At 35.5% G+C, this 25,849-nt stretch overlaps 1 protein-coding gene across 1 annotated transcript in view; it reads left to right on the top strand.

The window, feature by feature from the left end:
• Window positions 1–24,500, top strand: part of YIPF4 (Yip1 domain family member 4) — a 28,226-nt gene extending 3,726 nt beyond the window's left edge. Inside the window, exons 2-6 of the mRNA XM_029232510.1 lie at window positions 11,666–11,819; window positions 13,394–13,565; window positions 15,556–15,633; window positions 18,806–18,919; window positions 22,866–24,500. Coding sequence (XP_029088343.1) covers window positions 11,666–11,819; window positions 13,394–13,565; window positions 15,556–15,633; window positions 18,806–18,919; window positions 22,866–23,003 — 656 coding nt within the window. The 3' untranslated portion in view covers window positions 23,004–24,500. The remainder of the gene's footprint in view (window positions 1–11,665; window positions 11,820–13,393; window positions 13,566–15,555; window positions 15,634–18,805; window positions 18,920–22,865) is intronic.
• Window positions 24,501–25,849: the final 1,349 nt, after the last annotated feature.

Below are 25,849 nucleotides of genomic sequence, written 5' to 3'. Positions count from 1 at the left end.
TAGACGATGTGAATAAGCTAGTAAATGAATAACTAAATGAATAATGAAACCCAGACTTTATATTCAGTTCTGTGGTGTAAAACTACATCCAAAAGCAGTAATGAAATGCATGTGTATAAATGCAAGAATGTACCACCGCAATGAGAAGCCCACGCACCACAACGAAGAGTAGTCCCTACTTACCACAACTAGAGAAAGCCCGCACATAGAAATGAAGACCAGACGCAGCCAAAAAAAAAAAAAAGTAATGATACCATTAAGTATAATACAGAAGTCTTTAAGACAGTACTTTGACTTTATTTTGTATCACACAAATAAATAGTTCCTTGCCTGCTTTATTTCCACAGACCAGCAGCATTGGGCATTACTGGGCTCTAGTAATGCAGAATCTGCCTTAATCATAATTTACATTTTGACAAGATCATCCTTAAGTGATTCATAAGCACATTAAAGCTTGAGAGGCACTGATTTAGAATATTATGAAAGATCAACAAAAAGAGGAGGAAATTTTTTATAGCTAGAAGATCAGGGACAGTTTAATATTGGTCATATTTTGCCAAAATTTGAAAGATAGGTAATGTTTTGTATATGTAGGATGGAGTATGTCCATATGCAAGGGGCTGTATATGAGGAAGTCCCTAACCAACAAATGGCTTAATAAGAATGGAATTTTAAAAAATTCATCATACATAATAAATGCTATAAAAAGGAGGTTCAGGAACTTCCCCAGTGGCTCAGTGGTTAAGAATCCGCCTGCCAACGCAGGGGACATGGGTTTGAGCCCTGGTCCGGGAAGATCCCACAAGCTGTGGAGCAACTAAGCTCGTGTGCCACAGCTACTGAGCCTGCTCTCTAGAGCCCATGAGCCACAACTGCTGAGCCCACGTGCCACAACTACTGAAGCCCACGCGCCTAGAGCCCGTGCTCCGCAACAAGAGAAGCCACTGCAATGAGAGGCCCGTGCACCACAGTGAAGAGTAGCCCCCGCTTGCCACAACTAGAGAAAGCCCGCGTACAGCAACGAAGACCCAGTGCAGCCAAAAATAAATAAATAAATAAATAAATTGAAAAAAAAGGTTCAAAGGTGGAAGTGGTTAACTGCAGGAAGGGATCAAGGAAGTCTTCAGAGACAGATGAGGTACATTTTGAAGGAAAAGGAGTTCTTCAGGTTGAAAAAAGGGAAGAGCATTCACTTATAAATTATGCAAATGCAATAATTGGTCAAAGCGGTCCCTGTATTTTATACTTCTCAATCTTCACAGACCTAAAACAATGCTGATTTAGACCACGAGCCCCTTGGGGTTAGAAGCTGTGTTTTACTGTCTAGCAGTATCATACCCGCTGCCTAGCACAGAGCCTGGTATATAGCAGGAACTTAATAAATGTTCGATGACTACATGATACGTTTTGATTAAGATAAAGGTGTTGTGCTGCTAGAACTGAAGCCAACACTAATTCAACAGAAGTCCAACAAGTAGTTGGAAAGGGCATGAACAGAGACAACTAACCAAGAAAGATGATCTAAGCCACCCAATAGCCATTTTCCCGTCCTCATATTTTTCTCCCTCTAAAGATCATTTTATGTATATCAAAACATTCATCTTTCCTCCAAATCTTAAAGAAACCTTTCTTCCTTTCCAAGGATAAGCCTCTACTAGTGCTTTTATTTGCATATCTTCTTGCCTCTTTTGGAACCTTTCTTTGTTTTTCTCTCTAGCATTTTTTATTTCTCCTCTGTTTCTTCCATCACTATCATCACTCACAGGTCCCCTCCTAATTGACAGAATTTTTAATTAAATCTACTACTTCCCTTTTTCCTTACTTTCCCAGCTAAACTATCTCTTATTTCCTGTTTCCTCAGCATCCAGCAATTCCTACCATTCTGCTGGAACTTGACTTGCTTCCTATCATCTACAGAAGGACCTTCAGGAGTGTTTCCCAAAGGGGAAAGGTTGCATGACAAAAATTGGGTAAATAATGTGTTAAGCTAAGTTAAACCAGTTTCCTTAATGCCGAATTCCCAGAGCCTTTAATATGCCGATATTAGTTCTGAAACTCCAAATGGAGGTTGTAGTATGCAGGGTTTTCCAAACTTAGTGAATATCAAAAGCTTTTTGTGGAGGGCATCTCATAGGATCCAGATTCCACAGAACATGCATAAAGAAACACCTATAAAGACAAGTTTAAAAATATTAGGGTGTTTTTGCCTGATATTTATTCTCTTAACACTTTGTCCCCAACCTGTCTTCCACAACTTTTGAACTCTGTGCCTTTTATAAGCCTTGGGCTTCCATGCCTTTGTCTCTGCCCTTTCTTTTCCTTGGAATGATTTCTTTATTATTTTTTTAAATTTTATTTCTTTTTTATTGAAGAATAGTTGATTTATAATGTTGTGCTAGTCTCTGCTGTACAGCCAAGTGACTCAGTTATACACATGTAGACATTCTTCTTTTTAATATTCTTTTCCATTATGGTTTATTACAGGTTATTGAATACAGTTCCCTGTGCTAGTGGGATATTGTTGTTTATCCATACTATATATAATAGTTTACATCTGCTAATCCCAAACTCCCAGTCCTTTTCTCCCTCACCCCTCTTCCCCTTGGCAACCAGTCTGTTCTCTGTGTCTGTGAGTCTGTTTTGTAGATAGGTTCATTTGTGCCATATTTTAGATTCCACGTATAAGTGATATCATATGGTATTTGTCTTTCTCTTTCTGACTTACTCCACTTAGTATGATAATCTCTAGTTGTATCCATGTTGCTACAAATGGCATGATTTCATTCTTTTTTATGGCTGAGTAGTATTCCATTGTATATATGTACCTCATCTTCTTTATCCATTCATCTATCCATGGACATTTAGGTTGTTTCCATGTTTTGGCTGTTGTGAATAGTGCTGCTATGAACATAGGGGTGCATGTATCTTTTTTTTTTTTTAAGATTTTTTAATGTGGACTATTTTTAAAGTCTTTATTGAATTTGTTACAATATTGTTTCGATTTTATGTTTTGTTTTTTTGGCCCCAAGGCATGTGGGATCTTAGCTCCTTGACCAGGGATTGAACCTGCACCCTCTGCATTGCAAGGCGAAGTCTTAACCACTGGACTGCCAGGGGAGTCCCAGCATGTATCTTTTTGAATTATAGTTTTGTGCGGATATATACCCAGGAGTGGGATTGCTGGATCATATGGTAATTCTATTTTTAGTTTTCTGAGGAACCTCCACACTGTTCCATAGTGGCTGCACCAACTTACATACCCACCAGCAGTGTAGGAGGGTTCCCTTGTCTCCACACTCTCTCCAGCATTTGTTATTTGTAGACTTTTTAATGATGGCCATTCTGACTGGTGTGAGGTGGTACCTCACTGTAGTTTTGATTTGCATTTCTCTAATAATTAGTGATGTTGAGCATCTTTTCATGTGCCTACTGGCCATCTGTATGTCTTCTTTGGAAAAGTGTCTATTAAGGTCTTCTGCCCATTTTTCAGTTGGGTTGTTTGTTTTTTTGATAGTGAGCCTCATGAGCTGTTTGTATATTTTGGAGATTAAGGCCTTGTTAGTCGCATCATTTGCAGATATTTTCTCCCATCTTTGGAATGATTTCTTACTCCTTCTCTGCTCATCCACTTATCTCTCATGGCCAGATTCCAGTTCTACTTCCACATAGCCTTCCTGACCACCTCTTTGATAGCTTAGGTCTCTTTATTCCTATGGCACCTATGATCTGTTGGCAATAGGCATTGTCATTTACCTACAGAAGAGTGTGTTTTACAGTACTAGTAGGGTTTTGTATCATATTCAGCACTCCAAAAAGAAACCCTGTACCCATTTTCAGTCACTCTCTATTCCCTCCCTGCCTTCCAGTCCCTGGCAACCACTAATCTACTTTCTGTCTCTATCGATTTGCTTATTCTGGATATTTCATGTAAATGGGGTAATACAATATGTGACCTTCTGTGTCTGGTTTCTTTCACTCAGCGTAATGCTTTCAAGGTTCATTCATGTTACAGCAGGAATCAGTAACTCATTCCTTTTCTGGCTGAATAAAATTCCATTGCTTGGATATACTGTCATTTGGATTTTGAACTCCTTGAAGTATCTCACTTCTTTATATCACTCTCAGGGCATTATAGAAATAAGTAATCCTTAAATATTTATTGGTGGATTAATTAACCAATGTTGAAAGTGAGAAAGGTACTAAAGTGAAAATGACTTTTTGTGATATAGTTCCTTTTGCCAAAGGCCAGAAACTTGTCTCTAGTCTCTCTCTCACTTTCTCATATTCAGTTGGTCATCAAATTATTTCAGAATAGTTCCAGAATAGCTATATAATTAATCTGTCCTTCCCTTTCTACTGACATTGCCTTAGTTCAAGTCCTTTCCATTTCTCATCTATACTTTTTGCTGACCATACTCCCTCCTCAAATCTCTCCCCCACTTAAATCAGTCCTCCACAGTGCAGCTAAGATTATGTTTACACAATGCAAATCTGATTTTGTATATTTACTTTATTAAAAACCTCTAATGTCTCTTCTTGATATAAGCTCTGTGGAGCTATTTGCCCTTATATTAATTAATTCATCCAACCAGCACACATTTGTTGGTTGCCTACTATGGGTCAGGCACTGTTATAGGTACTGGAGATACGTGTTCAAAACAAAACTACAACAAACACACCTTAGTTCCTCCCATCAGCAAACTTACAGACATTATCCAAATAATCATACAAATACATTATTATAAACAGTGATAAATGTTATGAAGGAAAAGTCCAGGGGATTATGAAAGGAACCTAATCTAGTCAGGAAGATCATGGAAAATTTCTTTAAATAGGTATATCTAGGGGACTTCACTGGTGGTGCAGTGGTTGAGAGTCCGCCTGCCAATGCAAGGGGCATGGGTTCGAGCCCTTGTCCAGGAAGATCCCACATGCCGCAGAGCAGCTAAGCCTGTGCACCACAACTACTGAGCCCGCATGTCACAACTACTGAAGCCTGCTTGCCTAGAGCCCGTGCTCAGCAACAAGAGAAGCCACCGCAGTGAGAAGCCCTTGCACCACAAGGAAGAGTAGCCCCTGCTCGCCGTAACCAGAGAAAGCCCACACGCAGCAACAAAGACCCAGCGCAGCCAAAAATAATAAATAAAATAAATAAATTTATATATTAAAAACAAAGTATATCTAGGAACTGAAGAATGGGTGGCATTTAATTATCTGAAGTTAGGGGAGACAGCCTGGTACAAAGTCCCTGAGGTACAAGGGATGCTGGTTCATTCAAAGAACTGAGAGGCTTAATATGGCTAGAACATAGGGTCACGGTGGGTAGGGAGGCAGAAAATTGTTCTGGAGAAGTAGATAGGGCATGTAGAGATTGTTAGATTTGAGTTGAAAAAGTAGTGGGAGGCCACTGAAGGATTTTAAACGGGAGAGTGAAAGATTTGCATTTTAAAAATATTCTTCTGCCTATAGGTGAGAATGGATTGGAAAGAGAATGACTAGGGAGAGGAGTTAGTAGACCATTATAGTCATACAGACAGGAGATGTTAGTTTGCACGAGCATGGTGCAGGTGGTAGAAATGGAGAAAAGTGGGCAGGTTCAAAAAATATTTAGGGGTAAAAGCGATAGAATTTAGTTGTGGTTGAATGGTGTGGGGAGCATGTGAATGAAGGAAATTGTCAAGGATAATTAAACTTCTGGTTTACAGTGCTGGATGGGATTAGTGGTACTATTCACTGAAATAAGAAACTGGAGGAAGACCTTAACTATCAAGAATTCAGTTTTGGAATATTGAGTTTTAAATGCCTTTGAAATAACTACAACGTTAAACTGACACTTGATTGTATAAGTCTACAGAAGAGGACTGGGCTCAATATATTGCTTTTTGAGCTCAGCCTTCCTCAGTGTTTTTACCTCTTTTTATGGTCTGAATGTTTGTGTCCCCCAAAATTCATATGTTGAAATCCTAATGCCCAGTGGGGAAGTGGAGCCTTTGGGAGGTACTTAGGTCATGAGGATGGGGCCCTCATAAATGGGATTAGTGCTCTTATAAAAAAGATTTCACAGATCTCCCTACCCGTTTCTGCCGTGTGAGGGCACAAGGATAAGTCAGCTAGCCAGAAGAGAGCCCTTTCCTGACCATGCTGACACCCTGACTTTAGACTTCCAACCTCCAGAACTGTGAGAAACAAATTTCTATTGTTTATAAGCCACCCAGTCTATGGTATTTTGTAATATAGAAGCCTAAACAGACTAAGACACTCCTATATAAAAATTATAGTATATACAACTCATAATACTTTATTGTGATCAGTAATTTGTAGATATAATAATGCAATAATTTTTGTGTTAATAGGCTTTATTGAGTAAACAATAATTTTCTGTTACTCTGTTAAGGTGTCCATTTAGCCTACTTTGTGTGACATTCTCCCTCCCCAGGAAAGATGTCACTTCTAATATAATTTAGTAGTGTTGATAGAGGAATCTTTAGTTTTTCCTCTTTAAAAGTTTCCTACTTGATTTTTAAAAAATTATATCCAGATAGATATTATCACAAGTATCTTCTGTACAATGTGCTCAAGAAGTACAATATATGATATATAATGGGTGCAAGAATAGCTTTTCTTCTGTGTTTGAAAATTGAAAATGACTTTTTAGTCAACCTTTCTTGGGAAGAAAACAAGGTAGTTAAGCAAGATTTATCTTTTAAAAAAGTTAATCTATTTCTTTTCATAAATTTTAAACTTGTAAGGCATTACACAAATCCATAAATGTAAAATTGCATAGAACTATACACACATACACACAAATAAGTGCACTTAAAACTGGTAAAATCTGAATAAGGTCTATCAACTGTATCAGTGTCAGTGTCCTGGTTTTGATAGTACATATGATGGTATGGTACCATTGGGGGAAACAGGGTGAAGGGTGCATATAACCTCTCTGCAACTTCCTGTGAATCTATAATTATTTCAAAATAAAACTTAAAAGACTCATAAGGCAAATAAAAGAAATTTCTGTTAGATAACTGATTTACGCCAAAATGGGATTTGATTTTTCTAAAGGTAGGCTCAGGAGATGTAATTGATTTTAATTAATATTATGTGCAATATGAAAATTAACTGGCAATATTGAATAGTAAAGCTACTGAAATCGTAAACCAAAATGATACGAATAAAAATATAACCTAGGGGCTTCCCTGGTGGTGCAGTGGTTAAGAATCCGCCTGCCAATGCCTGGGACACAGGTTCGAGCCCTGATCTGGGAAGATCCCACATGCCGTGGAGCAACTAAGCCCGTGAGCCACAATTGCTGAGCCCGTGTGCCTAGAGCCCGTGCTCTGCAACAAGAGAAGCCACCGCAATGAGAAGCCTGTGCACCGCAACTAGAGAAGGCGCTTCCGCGCGCAGCAATGAAGACCCAGCACAGCCAAAAATAAATAAAAAATTAAAAAGTATATATATATATATATATATATATATATATAACCTAGGACACAATTTTATACAAGGCTTTAAAATTTTTCCTCATGGAGTAACAATCAGCTCCAATATAGATCTAGCAATTATAAAATCATTATATACTTGTGTTGGTTTCTTGAGCTCTTTCATTGGCCTATATACGCATTAAAATGTTTTTATAACTAAAATGGAACAGTGGAATTTGTCCCTTTAGTATGAAACATGTGCTTGTTTTATTTTGTTGCACAATAGTCAATTCTGGTTTAGATTTAAGCACACATGGATTTCATTTCATTTTCATTCAGATAAAATGGAATTATTTTTGTCCTTGCTCTTGGTTGCTTGTTAAGTAAGAAAACGCTTATTCATGTTATGTAAGAAGTTGGCAAGTACCAACAAAATGTTCATGTTCGTTGTAGATTACTCTTCTTTCATAGAAATCTAGAACTTTTGTAGGGGCAGATCAGTAAATCTCACCTTGAGTATACTCTCATACTACACTGACTGAATTCTTCAAAGTGAAGTTCTCAGGCTGAGGAGAAGATTCAGAGAAAAGATCCCTCACCCAGTAATACACTTGAGTTGAAAGGGAGGGAAAATTACTGTTAAGTGTGGTTCTGCAGTTTTTCGAGGTGGCTTTTAATAAAGCTTGAAACTTACTGATATTCTTTCCTCACTCTGAACCCAAACGGTAGTGGAAACATTTTTAAGATTTCTTTCAAAGATTATTTCCTCTTAAAACCATTTACATTTATTATTATCTTTATGTTATTTTTTACTTAGAAAATGACAAGAATATTATAGCGTAATAAGAAAGGATTAATTTAAGATTAGTGTTTTATAATTCTGGACACCTGTCCTAGAGTTGATGATCAAGCTAGCTGGTTCTTACCGTGGTTTAATGTAAGACAGCTGTGCTCCTGGAGTGACCCCCCCCCTTTTTTTTTTTTTTAATATTTCTCATTGTTTTCCGACATTATTTTTTACCTGTTAGCATGATCACATGTTAGGCTAACTACTGAGTTTTTTTACTTTTCTCTTGTTTTTTTTTTTTTTTTTGGCTGTACGCGGGCCTCTCACTGTTGTGGCCTCTCCCGTTGTGGAACACAAGCTCCGGACGCGCAGGCTCAGCGGCCATGGCTCACCAGGGAAGCCCTTCTGTTGCTTTATTTTTTTAATTTTTTTTGCGGTACGCGGGCCTCTCACTGCTGCGGCCTCTCCCTTTGCGGAGCACAGGCTCCGGACGCACAGGCCCAGCGGCCATGGCTCACGGGCGCAGCCGTTCCGCAGCACGTGGGACCCTCCCGGACCGGGGCACGAACCCGCGTCCCCTGCATGGGCAGGCGGACTCTCAACCACTGCGCCACCAGGGAAGCCCAGTTGCTTTATTTTTAACACATGTAATTGTGTCTTGGGGGAACTGGATGATTTGTCAGACTGCTGTTTCTAGCATTCTCCTACATATGTCCATGATATTTTCCTTCTTTGCATAGAATGGAAAACACTACAAAATTATAAGCTAAAGGTGTCTTTTCGAGGTTGTACATCCCTGCTATGAAAAGCTCCTAAACATATACAATTCTTTCTCACAGCACTCCTTAGCACTATAATTTATATATCCTTTTTTGGTTTAGATTAAGGACTTTAACTGCAGTCTTTTCTAGAGGCCAGGAAACAGTTGTTAAGGTCCTTTCCTGCCTTATAATTCCAAAACCTTTAATGTCACTGCTATACTAATGACTTCCTGATCTAAGTTTTCCTCTTTTTAAATCAAGAAAGGCACTCTTTGTACCTGTTGGAAGTAGAATTTTAGTTAAGTTTCAACTCTTTCATTTTCAACTTAGAGTAAGACAAGCAGAAAGTAATTTTGAGAGAATATTTTAATCAGAAGATTCTATGGCAATTAGCATCTATAGGGACTATTTTTAAGCTTTAAGTAGGGAAGGACAGTGAATTCAAAAGTACTTGCATTTTATCTCTAGCTGAATAAACTAAACTATAAAAGCTTTTTAGAATCATGTAATGTTAAACCTGGAAAGAACTTTGAATAGGAAGCTGGAGACCAGAAGGCATTAATGATTTGCTGTATTAATTAGTAGCTTAGCTAGGACTTAGCTTCAGAATGCAAACTTTATTATAATTAATTGCAGGAGTTGTCAGAACCAGATCATTATGTGACTCATAATTGATCCACTCACTGATTGAAGCTTAAGCCAAAATTTTTTAATGGCAGTTCTCAAAAGCTAACCTAGAATTTAGGGTAATGTGCAAATTAAGCTCTTCCTTCTACTGTATAGGATCTCCAGGAAAGGAGAGTCTGTGTTGAGTGTTCTGGTTTGCTGTTGCCGAAATTGTTTTCTAAAGTATCACTCCAGTCTTTTGACTCCTAGTTAACAACATTGATGGTTGTTTACTAGTGCATGTTGTCTGGTCCTACAAATGTGTTTTTTTATTAATTCCTGTATGACCTCAAGCAAGTCCTTTACTATTCCCAATTTTTTTTCGACCAGAAATTTTGACATATGTACTACTGTGATTATCTGTAACCTCTAAGGCACTGGTACAGACTGTGAGTGGAATTTATTTTGTAATGTGGATAACAGAGTCTCTTCACTGCTTTTTTTTTTATCTATGTAAATTTATTTATTTATTTTTGGTTGCGTTGGGTCTTCGTTGCTGCACACGGGCTTTCTCTAGTTGCGGCAAGTGGGGGCTACTCTTTGTTGTGGTGTGCAGGCTTCTTATTGCGGTGCCTTCTCTTGTTGCAGAGCATGGGCTCTAGGCATGCGGGCTTCAGTAGTTGTGGCATGCGGGCTCAGTAGTTGTGGTGCACGGGCTCTAGAGCACAGGCTCAGTAGTTGTGACGCACGGGCTTAGTTGCTCCGCAGCATGTGGGATCTTCCTGGACCAGGACTCGAACCCGTGTCCCCTGCATTGGCAGGCAGATTCTTAACCACTGCACCACCAGGGAAGCCCTTCACTGCTTTTTAGAATTGACCTAAAAAAACCCAACAACCTTTATTTTGCCAAAACTAAAGATAAATGATGTAATTGTATAAAGAAAAAAGTTAGCTGAAATAGTAGGAAACTCTTACTAGTCAGATTTATCCAAAACTAAGCATTAATATATGAGGCACTTAGCATAGATATTTAGTTTTAAAAGAAATAATGTATGAATAAATATATGAAAAAGTAAGGGAAGTTATCTGCGGTTTTCCTTTAGCAAATAATTATGTCTAATGGTTTGTATATATAAATATGTAATGCCTTTAAAGAGAATTTATACATCACTTTGTTCTGAAGCACATAATGTACATAATAATGAAGGGACTCCAAAATGATATCCTGTTGGGAGTTCCTGGGGGTCCAGTGGTTAGGACTCCGTGCTTTTGCTGCCGGGCCTGGGTTCAGTCCCTGGTCGGGGAACTAAGATCCCGCAAGCCTCGCAGTGCAGCCAAAACCAAACCAAACCCAACCAAACAAACAAAAAAAACAAAGTGATATCCTGTAATATATTTTGTATATATCTTCCATTTAAATTTTAAAGTTACAGTTATAAGTCTAGGTTCTGGTACAAGGCTAGCTAGTTAGATGTGAAACCTTTCATGTGAATTCACCTCTCTTGTTTTCGTTTTCTTGTTGTAAAAATAAAAAGTGGTTTTTAGATATCATTACTGAAAAAAAATTCAACTGAGTAACTTTTAAAGATTTTGTTGGCTTATTCAGTGATACATGAAATGGGCAGCATTCCAATCTGCAGGTAGAAAGGAGCTCTGAGGAGCTGTACAAAATGAAAGACTTTAGGCAGAAGGAAGTGGGACAAGGAAGTTATACTAGCTAAAAGTGGATTAGTTATGGCAAGGTCACTTTCCTTTAGGAGATTGCAGGGGTCTGTCAGGCACATTACTTCACTAGTGCTGACCAGGTGATTCCTGATTCACTAGTTTAAGGTTCTGTTTCTGGGAGAGGCCAAAACTGTAATTAAGTCTTGGTTTGGTGACATGAGACTTAGCATAAGTGACTCCATTTTGGGCCTGCTGTCTTGTTTTTATCACTGTCAACTATAAAATACAAAGATTGTATACATTAGCAGATGTTCATATGTAGAGATCTTCAAGTGATAATTATTTAGTTGGATATATGCTCGTGTTGGTTAGGATTCACACATTTTACCTTGGTTTATAGTTTTGTCCTCTTTTCTCTTTAGATCTCAGTGGTTCAATAGCATCCCCAGATGTCAAGTTAAACCTTGGTGGAGATTTTATCAAAGAGTCTACAGCTACTACATTTCTGAGACAAAGAGGATATGGCTGGCTTTTGGAAGTTGAAGATGATGACCCTGAAGATAACAAGCCACTCTTGTATGTAAAAATAATATATATTTTTTGGTTTTTAGAGCTAGTCTGTGGGATGATTGTATTTTTTCATATTATTTAAGACAGGTATAGAAAATCTTAACCTTTTTGGTCAAAAGTTTTAGCTATTTTCAGTTTTACTATTATAGTTCACCCTTGAACAACACAGGTTTGAACTGTGTAGGTCTACTTGTACATAGATTATTTTTAATACATACATTGGGAATTTTTTTTGAATTTGCAACAATGTGAAAAAACTCGCAGACGAACCATGTAGCCTAGAAGTATCAAAAAAATTAAGAAAAAGGTATGTCATGAATGCAGAAAGTATATGTAGATGTACATGTAACATATAAAATATATGTTAATCAACTGTTTATGTGATTGGGAAGGCTTCTGGTCAACAGTAGGCTTTTAGTTAAGTTTTGGGGGAGTCAAAATTATATGTGGATCTTTGAGGGTGGTACCCATAACCCCCACGTTGTTCAAGGTCAACTGTAACTAGTAAAACTGAAATAATGAGAGAATATTTTTAACCTACTGAATGGCAAAAGTTAAAAGAATCATAATCCTATATCACACACAAATATACTCCAAACTGTTAGGACTTACCTGGGTCTATAGATATCTGAAGTGAACATACAATGTAAGTAAAAAAGCAAGGTGCTTGGGTGCGTGCTGTGGAAGTTCAGTTTAAGATTTCCAAAAAGATTACCCCTCCAAACTCTCTCCTATGTAGAAATTCTAGAGCTACCACTGGGAGGACTATAGGGATACTTTCACTTTCTTCATAGTACTTGAAAATTTTTAAGTGATTATGTATCATTTGGGGAAAAAAGGTGAAGAATTTAACAATTTTGGAAAGAAGAACCTATAGCTTTGTAAAATCAAGGTATTACCAAGTTATTCTCTGTAGTAATTATTGGTAGATCAAGTGCTAAAACATCCTGTTTCTTAACTGTTAATATACCGAATTTCATCAAATCTAAGATGGTATGGATTATAAGATGCAGTTATTTCACGTTTACTGATAAAACAGAAAAAGTACCTAAGACAGCATAAAGCTAGGACATCAAAGGGGCTATCTTATCTCCTTAGTGTAAGGATAAATGAGAAATAACCTACCATACAAAGAGAGACAACAAGGAAGTTTGCTTGTCTGTTTGGCACTGGGTGGGGTGTTGGAAGAAAAAGTGTCTGTGAGAATATAGGATTGCAGCCTGATTTATCAGTACGGTCCCAAAAAGTCTCAAGCAGAGAATTTTATTTAAAGTCCCAAGTTGATAGTGCCTCCAGGAGACTGGCAAAAGGAAAGGCAGATCTTGGAAGCACTTGGCTTCACTCCAGACTGACAGCAGTTGTAAGACACCAGCTATTGTGAGATGCATCCCAACTTTAGAGATGTTGAAATGATAAAAATGTTCATCATGGAACCAGTGAAATGTGGTACTTCAAATGCAAATGTTTTGTTGATCTGTGGTGACTGTAATGTTATATTTAAACTTTTCTTAAATTCTGCTGCAACTGTCTCAGTATTCAGAAGTGTGTGCTTTTTAAGAATTCTTATTTTAAAATTATAGGGAAGAATTGGATATCGACCTAAAGGATATTTACTACAAAATTCGATGTGTTTTGATGCCAATGCCATCACTTGGTTTTAATAGGCAAGTGGTGAGAGACAATCCTGACTTTTGGGGTCCTCTGGCTGTTGTTCTTTTCTTTTCCATGATATCATTATATGGACAGTTTAGGGTAAGTATATCTTACTTTTCACAAATTCTAAATAGTTTAAGAGTTTTAAAATTGAAAATAGCCAAATATTAACTGTAGTACTTCATGTTTGAGAAATGCTTTAGCTTTACCCATTATTTCTCACTTGTTTATCCCTACAAGCTGTTCTTAATTAAATAAGTGGGGAGTGCCTTGGATTAATGATTTCCAAACTCTTCTACATCATCATTCTCATAAAAAGTATTAGTATTTGTATGGCAAGTGGGTAAAATGGTTGGGACTGCTCCCAGCTGCCCATACCCTTTCTGATTTCTCCAAAGGATAAAGAGTTTGAAACACAATACTCATGTTCTTATCTTTTATTCATTTTTAGTTCTGTTTTTTAAAGTAAGCTTCTTAATAAATGATGACAAGAATTCCATCCGTTTTTGTTTTTATATAATACTTTGTCCTATTCTCAGAGGCTTTATCTCTATCATCAAAATACGGCACATGCATATCATTCCCTCATCCCTAGTTTAAGGCTTTAGGGGAGTAAAAAATAACTCTTTACCACAGAGTGATTTGGAAATGAATTAGTTTCCTTTTGTACTATAACATATTTCCACAAGTTTAGTGGCTTAAAACAATGCAGATTTATTCTTTGACAGTTCTGAAAGTCAGAAACCCAAATTGAGTCTTAAAGGGCTAAAATCAAAATGTCAGCAGGGCTGGTTCTTCTGGAGGCTCCAGGACAGTCTGTTGCTTGCCTCTTCCCATGTCTGGAGGCTGCCAACATTCCTTGACTTCTGGCTGCATCACTGCAATCTGTTTCCATTTGTCACATTGCCTTCTCTACTGTAGTCAAATATCCCTCCGCCTCCTTTTTTAAAGGACAGTTGTGATTACATTTAGTGCTCACCAGATAATCCAGAGTGTTCTCTCCATAGCAAGACCCTTAACGTTATATAATACTGGTCCTATTAATATTTACCTTGGATCAGTAGTTCATATCAAGTATTCTGTTGCAAGTATAAGGACCATTGAAGAAGTTGAATGGGGGTCTGGTCTCCTACCCACCACCAACCCTTCATGTAGAACATCTCTATATGAATTTTATCTATTTTATATAATCTTTCATTTGAACAAAGTGTTCTAAGGCTAAAAACAGAAGATTCTTATCTCCATAGAATGTTTCTTTGTCATTACTTAATCATTTATTTTTGTCAGTATGGACTCATGGATATTTATTTTATTTTCTGGACTATAATACAGTACTGTCATTTATTTTATTGCTCAGATTGTTGCAGTTTTAGCCATTGGGAGCGCCTTCAGGTTAGCTTCTGTATCCTTTTGACATATCCCCATCTTCTTTGAGTACTTCCTTTCTTTCTGACTCCACAGAGTGTTCTGGGCTCACCTTTTATTGTCCCTGTCCCAGCCCAGAATCAGTCATTTTTCTAGGGAGTCCTAGTGCCTTTTGGGGAATATTTAGAAACCAGGATCTGGGCAATAAGTGTGCTTATGTTGCTACTGGGTGTCATTATTTCTAGACCCCCCCAAGCAGACAGAACTTGGAAATATATGCATGCATCATTACTATGTCAAGTCTCAGGAGTTAAAATTGTGTGAAGTATCGTCCACATTCTATTACTTGGATAAATGTGTAATTAATGTAAATTTTAGAGACCTCTTGAGAAGACTGGTAACTTGTTTCACAGATGAATTTACCTTCCAAAATGCTATAAAGCAGGGGTTGGGAGTCAACAGTTTGGTCTTTCTTTGCAGTTCTTTTATTATAGATCATAAAATACTAAGGTTTCCTTAGGCAATTGATCATTGCTAAATTTTCAGTTTGGATGTAAAATTACATTACACATTTATATTCTTATTAAGTTTTACCTGGGAACCCAAACTCTCTATGACCTGAAGTTGGGTATACCAAAATATATGGTAGAGGATTGAGTTCCTGGGAAATTATCAGCTTATTTGGTACACAGATATTAACTGCGTGAATTTTTTTTCTCTTAAGGTGGTCTCATGGATTATAACCATTTGGATATTTGGTTCATTAACAATTTTCTTACTGGCCAGAGTTCTTGGTGGAGAAGTAAGTGGTTAATTTTGAAAATAGCCTTTGTTTTTTATGGTAAGCTTTATTTTTGATACTGCAGGTAGTATCAGTAGCTATGTTCATTGTAACTGCTTTTTGTCCCAGAATTGCTTTTAAGTTATGCTACTTCTTTTAAGGTGATGTAAATATTAGTATAAATGTTATGAGAAATAAAGAGGAAAGAAAATCCAATTTCACTCATAAATAATGTATAGCTTTTTAGGGAAGCATGCAATTTATTCTCTGTTACAGCAGTTCTCAAACTTTTTGATCTCAGGTCCCCAAAGAGATTTCTTTCTGTAGGTTGTATTTATTGATATTTACCATGTTAGAAATTAAAATAAAAATTTTAAATGTATATTTATTCATTTAAAACTAAAAGTAAATCAAATACATTTTAACATAAAAAATACATTTTAATGAAAACTATTTTTCAAAACAAAGTGAGAAAAAGGTATTGTTTTACATATTTGCAAGTAGCTTTAATGTCTGGGTTAGTGGAAATTGTATTCTAATATCTGCTTTCTGCATTCAATTGTTACGCTATATTTTGGTTAAAGTAAAAAATAAGGCCTCACACAGGTATATAATTTTAAAAGGAAGAGTATTTTAATACATGTTTTGGATGATTATGATTATTCTACTCTGATACTACATCAACATTCAACAAGTAATATTTTCTTAAAGGTTTGTTGTAGTGAGGAATCTCAAACCATATCAGTGAACTTTTTATACGCTGTATCATTGAAATTCACTTTGGATGGATCTTTTTACCCATGCATGATCTACTAAGAAAACATTAGTTCCCTGAGCTTTGTAGATCTTCCAAATGTTGACTCATTTTATTATACAATGTCAGAAAGTCACATTCATTAATATCACCACCTATTTCATCAGAAAAATCTGTATTGGAAAACTATCAAGATAAGAGTGTTGGATACAAGTTTTCCAAAATTCTACTTTTTGCTTGAGAGAAATTTTGTAATTTGGAAGAAATACTGTCAGTTTTCCTTGAAATAATAGGCTCACTTCATTCATTTTCATTCATGTTGCCTGTCAGTACCTAACTCTGAATAATCATAGTTTGTCTTTCAGTTGTTCTTTCAAGTAAAAGTGGTATTCTGTGGATAAAGCATCTAATTCAACTCTTCACTCACACAGTTGTACAAATGCTCTTCCTTGGGATAACTATTGAATCAAGATACAGAAGAAATGCTTTCTGTGTACTTCTCATTTTGTTACACAGAATATTAAAAAGACATATTCAAAGGTTGAGGCTTAATAAAATTAATCATTTTAACTGCTTCATTAAGGACATTCTTAAGTGAAACTGGCTTTTTTTCTTCTTTTCCTGTGAGTGTGGGGTAGTAAAGAACACAGTAACTACTAGTATGTTTCATGCCACCTTATTTGTGCTAAAGCAGCATGTTTTACCCATTGCTTTTGTTCTATTAGTACCAATATCAACCCAATTAAAAAGGCAAATAATATTTTATTACTATTATAAAAAATAGTTTTGTGGGTTTTTTTTTTTTTTTTTTTTTGCGGTACACGGGCCTCTCACTGTTGTGGCCTCTCCCGTTGCGGAGCACGGGCTCCGGACGTGCAGGCTCAGTGGCCATGGCTCACGGGCCCAGCCGCTCCACGGCATGTGGGATCTTCCGAGACCGGGGCACGAACCCATGTCCCCTGCATTGGCAGGCGGACTCTCAACCACTGCGCCACCAGGGAAGCCCTGGGTTTTTTTTTTAAGTTTTATTTATTTTATTTTTTTTCCGTGCCTTGCGGCATGTGGGATCTTAGTTCCCCGACCAGGGATTGAACCTGTGCCCCATGCAGTGGAAGCGTGGAGTCTTAACCACTGGACCGCCAGGGAAGTCCCCTATTACAAAAAATAGTTTTGACGTTCCAGTCTTTAAGAGTCTCTGGGACCCCCAGAGGTCCATGGGTCACACCTTGAGAATCACTGCTCCATTAAATTAGACTTTATGAATTACTATAAACCTAGGAATTCCAGCACTCTGGAATTCAACTCTCTGTGAAGAGGGTAAATCACAAGGGATGCCAGGCGGAGTTACTATATCATGTGGGTGCTGACTCATATCAGGCTTACTCTATGAACACTGAATGCTAAATGCAGAACTCTTGAGCCTTTTTCTCATACTTGGTGGAAAGGTCTCCACCAAGCTCTTGTTCTTCTGCTTTCCAGTTTCCAAAATTAAGTTGCTCTTGTCCTGTCTTCTAATCTCCTGTTTATGCTTCTTATAAAAAGGAGTTTCCTTTTTTCCTTCCCTTTTAATGGAGTTTCAGGAAGGAATGGTATTAGATATATGCACTCAATCCATCATCTTAACTTAAAACTCTTGAATAAATGTAGAATAACATTTATCTATGTAATTTTATCACTCTGCTTATGAAAATTTAAAATAATTCTAACAGCGACATTTGTTTGCATATTATTTCTTACAAAACCTCATATAATTTTTATGTGAAAAAAGGTATCACTAAATGTTTTGGTAATTTAGTACTGTTGATAGAGAAGTTAAAAGACCTAGATCTTAATTTGAACTCTTACCAACTAGCTTTGCTTTCCTGAACAAAGCTCTTTGTCTCTCTGGAATCACTTTCTTCATAATGGGGACAGTAATAGCACATAGGGTTGTTAGTGCCTTTGATCTTCACAATATGTGAAGCTCTATCACGGAGTGTGGCACACGGTAGCCACTAAAAAATATTTCTCTCTTCAGTCCTCCTACCTTCTCTCCCTTCCCTTCTAGTCTGCATTTGTCACATCTAGCTTCTCTAGACTTGAATTTTTCATCAAAATAAGATGGTTGTGGTTCCTTTAAATAATCCTCCTACAACAAGGGAAATAGTGACTAAGAGATATACTCAAGGTAATTGGATATATAAGTCTGAAGCTCAAAAGAGAGAGGGCAGGAAATGTAGATTTGGGTATTATCAGAATTGATAATTGAAATCACGGTGGGTTGTTGACCTTGTCCACGAATATGAGACTATATGATAATATGAAATACAATGGGTATGATACTTTTTTCTTAATTCTCACCTTTATGTAAGTACAACAAAGTATATATGATGTTTAATAGTGGTTAAAATAAGTATCTTGATTTCTGTGATATTTATTTAACATTTTGAAAATTCACAGGTTGCATATGGCCAAGTTCTTGGAGTTATAGGATATTCATTACTTCCTCTCATTGTAATAGCCCCTATACTTTTGGTGGTTGGATCATTTGAAGTGGTGTCTACACTTATAAAAGTAAGTAGTGTGTTATAAAAAGTAGTTTACTGTTTCCCAGTAAAAAAAAAAAAGTATACAGTTGTCACTCCGTATCCACGGGAAATTCGTTCTAGGGCCCCCCGCAGACAAGAAAATCTGCAGATGCTTAAGTTCCCTATACAAAATGGTGTAGTATTTACATGTAACCTGTGCATATCCTTCCATCTGCTTTAAATCATCTCTAGATTACTTACAATACCTAATACAATGTAAATGCTATATAAATAGTTGTCTGTAGTGCAGCAAAGTCAAGTTTGGCTTTCTGGGACTTTCTGGAATTTTTTCTTCCCCCCAAATATTTTCGATCCACAGTTGGTTGAATCCGTGGATGCAGAACCCATAGGTAATAAGAGCTGACTGTACTAGTTCTCTGGCTAAGAATCTTGTAATCTATAACTGTTTATCAAACAGTTCGTAGTGTTTTGGAACAGTGACCTTACTCACTAATTATACCAGTTGTATTTCTTTTATTTTCCCCTTTTAATTGCCATAAATTATAATGTATGTCTAGGGCAGAATAAAGAACAAAGAGCAAATCAGACCTTGGGGTATTACACTCAGAGAATTTTTTAATTTAATGTTAAAATTTTCTTCTAGTTCATCTGACTTAGATTTTGTGGGAGGTATTTATTTAAAATTCCACTGGCTCAAAAAGGACACCTGTACCCCAGTGTTCATTGCAGCACTATTTACAGTAGCCAGAACATGGAAACAACCTAAATGTCCAACGACAGATGAATGGATAAAGATGTGGTACATATGTACAATGGAATATTACTCAGCCATAAAAAAGGAACGAAATTGGGTCATTTGTAGAGATCTGGATGGACCTAGAGTCTGTCATACAGAGTGGAGTAAGCCAGAAAGAGGAAAAAAATATCGTATATTAACGCATATATGTGGAATCTAGTAAAATGGTACAGATGAACCTATTTGCAGGGCAGGAATAGAGACGTAGAAAATGGACATGTGGATACAGGTGTGGAAGGGGATGGTGGGACGAATTGGGGGATTAGGATTGACATATGTACACTACCATGCGTAAAATAGATAGCGGGAACATTCTATAAAGCACAGGAAGCTCAACTTGATGCTCTGTGATGACCTAGATGGGTGGGATTGGGAAGGGGGGTGGGAGGGAAGTCCAAGAGGGAGGGGATATAGGTATACATATAGCTGATTCACTTCATTGTACAGCAGAAACTAACACAACATTGTAAAGCAATTATACTCCAATAAAAAAAAAAACCTCACTAAAAATAAATAAAATAATATTCCACTGGGACTGGACATTTATTTAATAATTGTCACTCATATTTGAATAGTAAGTTCTTTATCAAATATATATATGGTTCTAATAAATTGGCTTTTCTGTGTTGCAGAGATCAGGACTTCTTTGTGCTGTGTTAAGCTTATATTAACATATGTACCCACTTTAAACATTTACTGATAATATTAAATATTAATGAGTAGTGATTGAACTTAAATTTTGGCATTTATTAATTTTGAACAACTTTTGGAAATAAATGACCACTCTAACACATGTATGTATATTACACAGTGAATATAATCTTCTTTCTTTATGGAAAATAGAACTTCGACTTAAATTTTTAAGTAGAGTAACTTTTATGAGTTTTGGTTTTACTTAAAGTTTATTACTAATTCCAATATAAAATTATTCCTTTTAGAATTGAGTAACTACAGGCTAATACTGACATTATATAAGCCTTGGGTATTGAGAAGAGTTGGATTTTGGAACCGGTCAGTTCTGAATTCAGATTCTGGTTCTGCCACTTACTTGCTGTTTGCCTTGGGGAGATATCTTTTAGTACCCTCCTATGCAAATTGGGAGTCTTAACTACTTTTTAGGGTTTGTTATGGATTTTAAAGTATAAATAATGTCTAGTATAGTGCTTGACAGAGTAGGCAAAGTGGTAGCTGTTATTATTATAAATGTTAAACGAATATTTTGAGAACATCTCTGTATGTTTGAACTGTTTGAACACTTTAGAGACCAAGGAGAAGAGCTTTCTTTCTTCTAATCCTAAATTTTTTTTAATTGTCATTATTAGCACTTAGTTTAAAAGTCTTACAGTACAAGAGCTAGCCCCATGCTGGCATTTAATTATCTAGCCTTAGTGAACATACCACTTTACTGAATCATTCAGGATCACTGCTTGTGTGTTGTTTTACTTGGGTTAAAGCATGTTTGAATGCTTCTGAGACTACTGCCCAAATTGCTAAAACTGTCCTCTGGTTATTTTTAGTCATTGAGTTCAACTGAAAATTGGTCTTAATGTTCTTTATGCAACATGTGAATGTTTTATTATAAAGCGGAAGAATCTTTTTTATATCATTAGAAGTTTAGGATACAATTCTTTTTAAACTTTAGATTTTCTTCCCCACATTTCTTTCCCTAATCACTTAATCTTCTGTGTGTAGCAATCTGTTTTACATGTTTCTTGTTTTAGTCCAAAGTTTGCTGAGAAATAATGTTGCAAAACTCTCATCACTTAACTCTAGCATTAGAATACAGTTTAATCTACAAGCACTAATTTTTTTAACATTAAATCTCTGTAACTCTTACCAATCTTTAACCATTTATTTACAAAAAAATTTAATCATGCCATGCAAATGCAATTTGATTATAATTTTACTTCATTTATTTCCCTATACTTTTTTGTAGGTTTAAAATATCTTGCAGGTTTTTTGTATGTTTTTAGTTTAAAAAGCACAATATAAAATGGGACCATCTCAAATACATTTTCAGTCAGTCTGCCAGTATTTATTTTTTACCTCTGTACCAGTGGTTCTCAACTGATGGCGATTTTGCCCCCCTAGGACATTTGGCAATGTCTGGAGACATTTTTGGGTATCACAAATGGGGAGGGCTGGGATGGCACTAGTATATAGTGACTAGAAGCCAGGGATACTGCTAAACATCCTACAGTGCACAGGGCAATTTCCCACAACTATTTTCCAGCTCAAAAATTTGATTAGTGCATGGTTGAGAAACCCTGGTCTGTGCCAGGTCTGTTTCTGTCATAGTTTCCCTGATTTCTACCGTTATAGTTCTTCCTTTCATTTTATTCTGTAAAATGCCTTCAGTGACTATATTGATAAGTATTATATAAATTTCTAGTTGAAATAATTTAAAATTAAGCACGTGCATAATCAGAAAACTCTCTTCCATTATGGTTTACCATGGGATATTGAATATAGTTCCCTGTGCTATACATTAGGATATCAACTATACTTCAGTTTTTAAAAACAGCAAAAAAAATTTTTTTATTATGAAAAATTTTCAAACATTAAAAAAAAAAGAAAACCAAAATGTTACGGTTTTCCTCCTTTCCATGTAACACTATACTTCTACCTTGTCCTGGGAAAATGATTTGATACTTAATAAGTGTTGTGTAAAATTTTCACTTAATATGTTTTTCTACTTCTTGGGGGAAAAAAAGGAAAAATTTCTATTTTGTGAAGATCAATTAGTTTTCTTTCAGGAAACAAATATCTTTCAGCTGCCTATCCCTATAATAGTTTTTCCGAAAGTTGCCGTATCTTAAGTCACCAGGGACACTTGTTAAAAAGTCTGATAATTAGACCCTTCTTTCCTTTAAAGATTCTGATTCAGGAGAACTAGAATGAATCCCAGGATTCTGTTTTTTAATAGGCACCCAAGGTGATTCCTATGATTAGACAAGTTTGATAACAAAAGACTTCATTTGCAGAAGTCAGGGAGCAGAGCAAGGATGAATATTCCTAACAAGTTTTAAACATTCTCAATAAGTGTTACTGCTTCTACAATTGGTTGTTAGGGTTGTTTTAAAAAAATACTGTAAATGTTATTTTTATGATACCCAAAATGTTAATTAACTTGCTAATATGCTGCCTTTTGTCTTTTTTGTTTGTTTTTTTAAAGCTCTTTGGTGTGTTTTGGGCTGCCTACAGTGCTGCTTCATTGTTAGTGGGTGAAGAATTCAAGACCAAAAAGCCTCTCCTGATTTATCCAATCTTTTTATTATACATTTATTTTTTGTCCTTATATACTGGGGTGTGATCTAAGTCACATATGAGTAGAAAAAGACAATGTTACCTTTCTGTGTAGGCTGGGAATTCTTGCTTGAGGGGATTGAAAAAAACGTATTGCTGGTAAAATTTTACATGTTCCAGATGTAAAGGCAATCTAAGGTCTTTTTAAAACAATATTTTTTTTGTATTTAATTAAGCAATTGCAGTTACCTGAATATTTTTGGTCAGAATTCTGAATTCTGTTTGATTCATCATATTCCAGTGAATAAAATATAAAAGTATTGTGTTTTTAAGATTGTGTCAATATTCTCCTAAAAACTTGTGCCAAAAGCACCTGGAATGGTAATTATATTTCACTTGAAGGGTAAATATGACAGCATCCTGATAATCCAAAAGTGCAATTTTTTTCTTTAAAGGGTTTTCTCCTGAATTGCAGATCCTGTAGATATATATTTATATTTATATATATATTTATGAAGTAATTCTTATTATTCACAAAATGTATTTCTGAATAACCTAAAAATTAAGATATTTAAATCTGATGCTTAAACTTTATTTAATTTGGCCATTAATCTTTTTATTTATAAATTTAATTTTGCTTTTAAATTATATATAATTAAAAAAATCTCATACATGCTTCAGTCAGTATGTCCTTGTTAAGAATTCTTAATAATAACAATTGAAACTAATAACAGTTGCTGGTGTAGATTTGGTTGGTTTGGGTGTGCTTTTAAAAACCACTTTTGAATGTCTAAACATTTGATTTAAAGTTTCTGTTTATCTTTCTGACCAAAAAAGCAAGAGGTATGATGGATATGGCATTCATTAAAATTGTCAATATGTAGAAAAACAGTAATATTTATAGCATCAGTAAATATTTTTAAGTGGTACTCCGAAGTCATAAAAGTTGCTGGAAAGAGACCATTAGAGTCTTGTGGTCCTGAACAATGTTATATGAAGTAGAAGAAAATAAAATGCTTCCCAGCTGTGTGTTTTGTTTTTATAACACCTTGTCCTGTATTACTTGATATTTTAACAAGTATCAGGTACTCTTTAACAAGAATACAATAATATTTACAAAGGGAAGTATTAAATTTTAACTAAACTTTTTTTGGCAAATAATTTCATAGACTGTAGATGTACGTTTAATCTTAGTTTGTACAGTAGATAAAATAATTTATATCTATAAAATAGCAAATGCCTAATAACCATTAGCATATTATTATATTATCCTTTCTGGTCTCAGCTGGAAGAGTTAACTGCTGTCTTCAATATGGTAATGTGGCCACCTCTTGGTATGTATTCCTTTAGCAACCTGATCTGTCAGGAAATATCCAGCAACTCTGAAGTAAGCCTACAGATTAGCAAAATATCAAGCCCATCTCTCTTCTATTTCCCTTCTCCCCTCCCCCACCTGAAAAAGGAAAAAAAAAATCTTATTTTAAGGAAAACTATGGAGCTACCTTTGGGCCAGAATAATGTGGAAAAATTACATAATGCTGGTTATTTAAATAAGTTTAGGAAAGCAGATTAGAAGCAACAGGATAGAACCTCTAGAACCTAAAATAATATGGAATAGTGAGGAAGGATCTACAGCTACAGAAGCAGCAACTGTAAAATGAACATTTGTCATACTTCAGGAGTTTCTGAGATCAGTACTTTGTTATAGTAGATTATTATATTTGATGGTCATAGTGTTGACCCTGAAATCTTCCTCAGAAAGCTTAGGGGTCCACACCCGGCAGTAAAATTTTACTAAGCAATAAGTCAAGGCATTTTAGGACCAACTCCATCAAAAAGATGGTTTAAAAAATTTTTAAGCTATCGTTTCTTTAAGATGTGAATAAAAAGTTCACTTATATGAATCACGTTTATTCCTGATGATGTAAGATAAAATGAGATATTTGTGTTCTAAAAATAACAGCATTTAATCTTGGGACCTGTCCAATTTAGGATATATATAAATACAATTTATAATGTTTCAAGCTCAGCCAATGTCTTCATGTGCTAATGAGCAAAGCAGTTAAAACAGATTGTTAGTTTGAAAACATGACTTGTAAATGTGTGCAAGATACAGTACTGGTACAGCTAATAATGGTAAGCTGACTACAATGTCCTCTCCTTGAATTTATATATAATAATATTTTATGTCATATTGATTTTAAATCATGATTTCCAACCTAATTATTAGTTCATTAGTATTTTTAAAACAATTACCCAGATAGCCTCTTCTAGGTGTCTGTGTGTGCATATACATGTTTTAAGTGTTTTCAGTTGTAGTAATCCTGATGAATGTTAATCCTCAAAAAAAAAAAAAGAAAAGAATTATGAGACATTTACTTCTGTTTTAAATTGATTATAAAATAACAAATTTTGAATATAAATCAAAGTCTATATATAATTTTCTTTGTATTAAAATACAGTTTAGGGAGATTTGTAAAGTTTTATGAACCATTACTAAACCTGCTAATTTCTAAGGTCTATAAGACAGTTTTATATATATCTATTTCCAAAAATTCCCCCAATATTAATATATTAATATTCTAAATTAGTGAAAATTTGCATTGACTTAAAATGTGAGGTAGATATTTTTGTTCAAATATTGTTTAAAATTTAGTTCATTTAAAAAATTCTGATGTAATAAAACATTGAATAAAAGAATGCTTCTACAAACAATAAAAACAATATTTTTCATATTCAACAGAACAGTATTTTAAAATGATTGTTATTTATTTATCTTTTACATTTTCAGTAGTGCATATTTTAGCTAGTGTTAGGCTTCAGGAAATTGTGACACGTTTGTTAAGTTTTGTTAAAATGTCTTACTTCCATACAGTTTTTTTTGGTAATTGAACAAATTGGTTTTCTTGTTTT

This window comes from Monodon monoceros, unplaced genomic scaffold, assembly GCF_005190385.1.
Source record: "Monodon monoceros isolate NGI ecotype Baffin Bay Population unplaced genomic scaffold, NGI_Narwhal_1 Super_Scaffold_19, whole genome shotgun sequence".
NCBI lineage: Eukaryota > Metazoa > Chordata > Mammalia > Artiodactyla > Monodontidae > Monodon > Monodon monoceros.
This window is presented reverse-complemented; position numbering and strand designations above follow the sequence as displayed.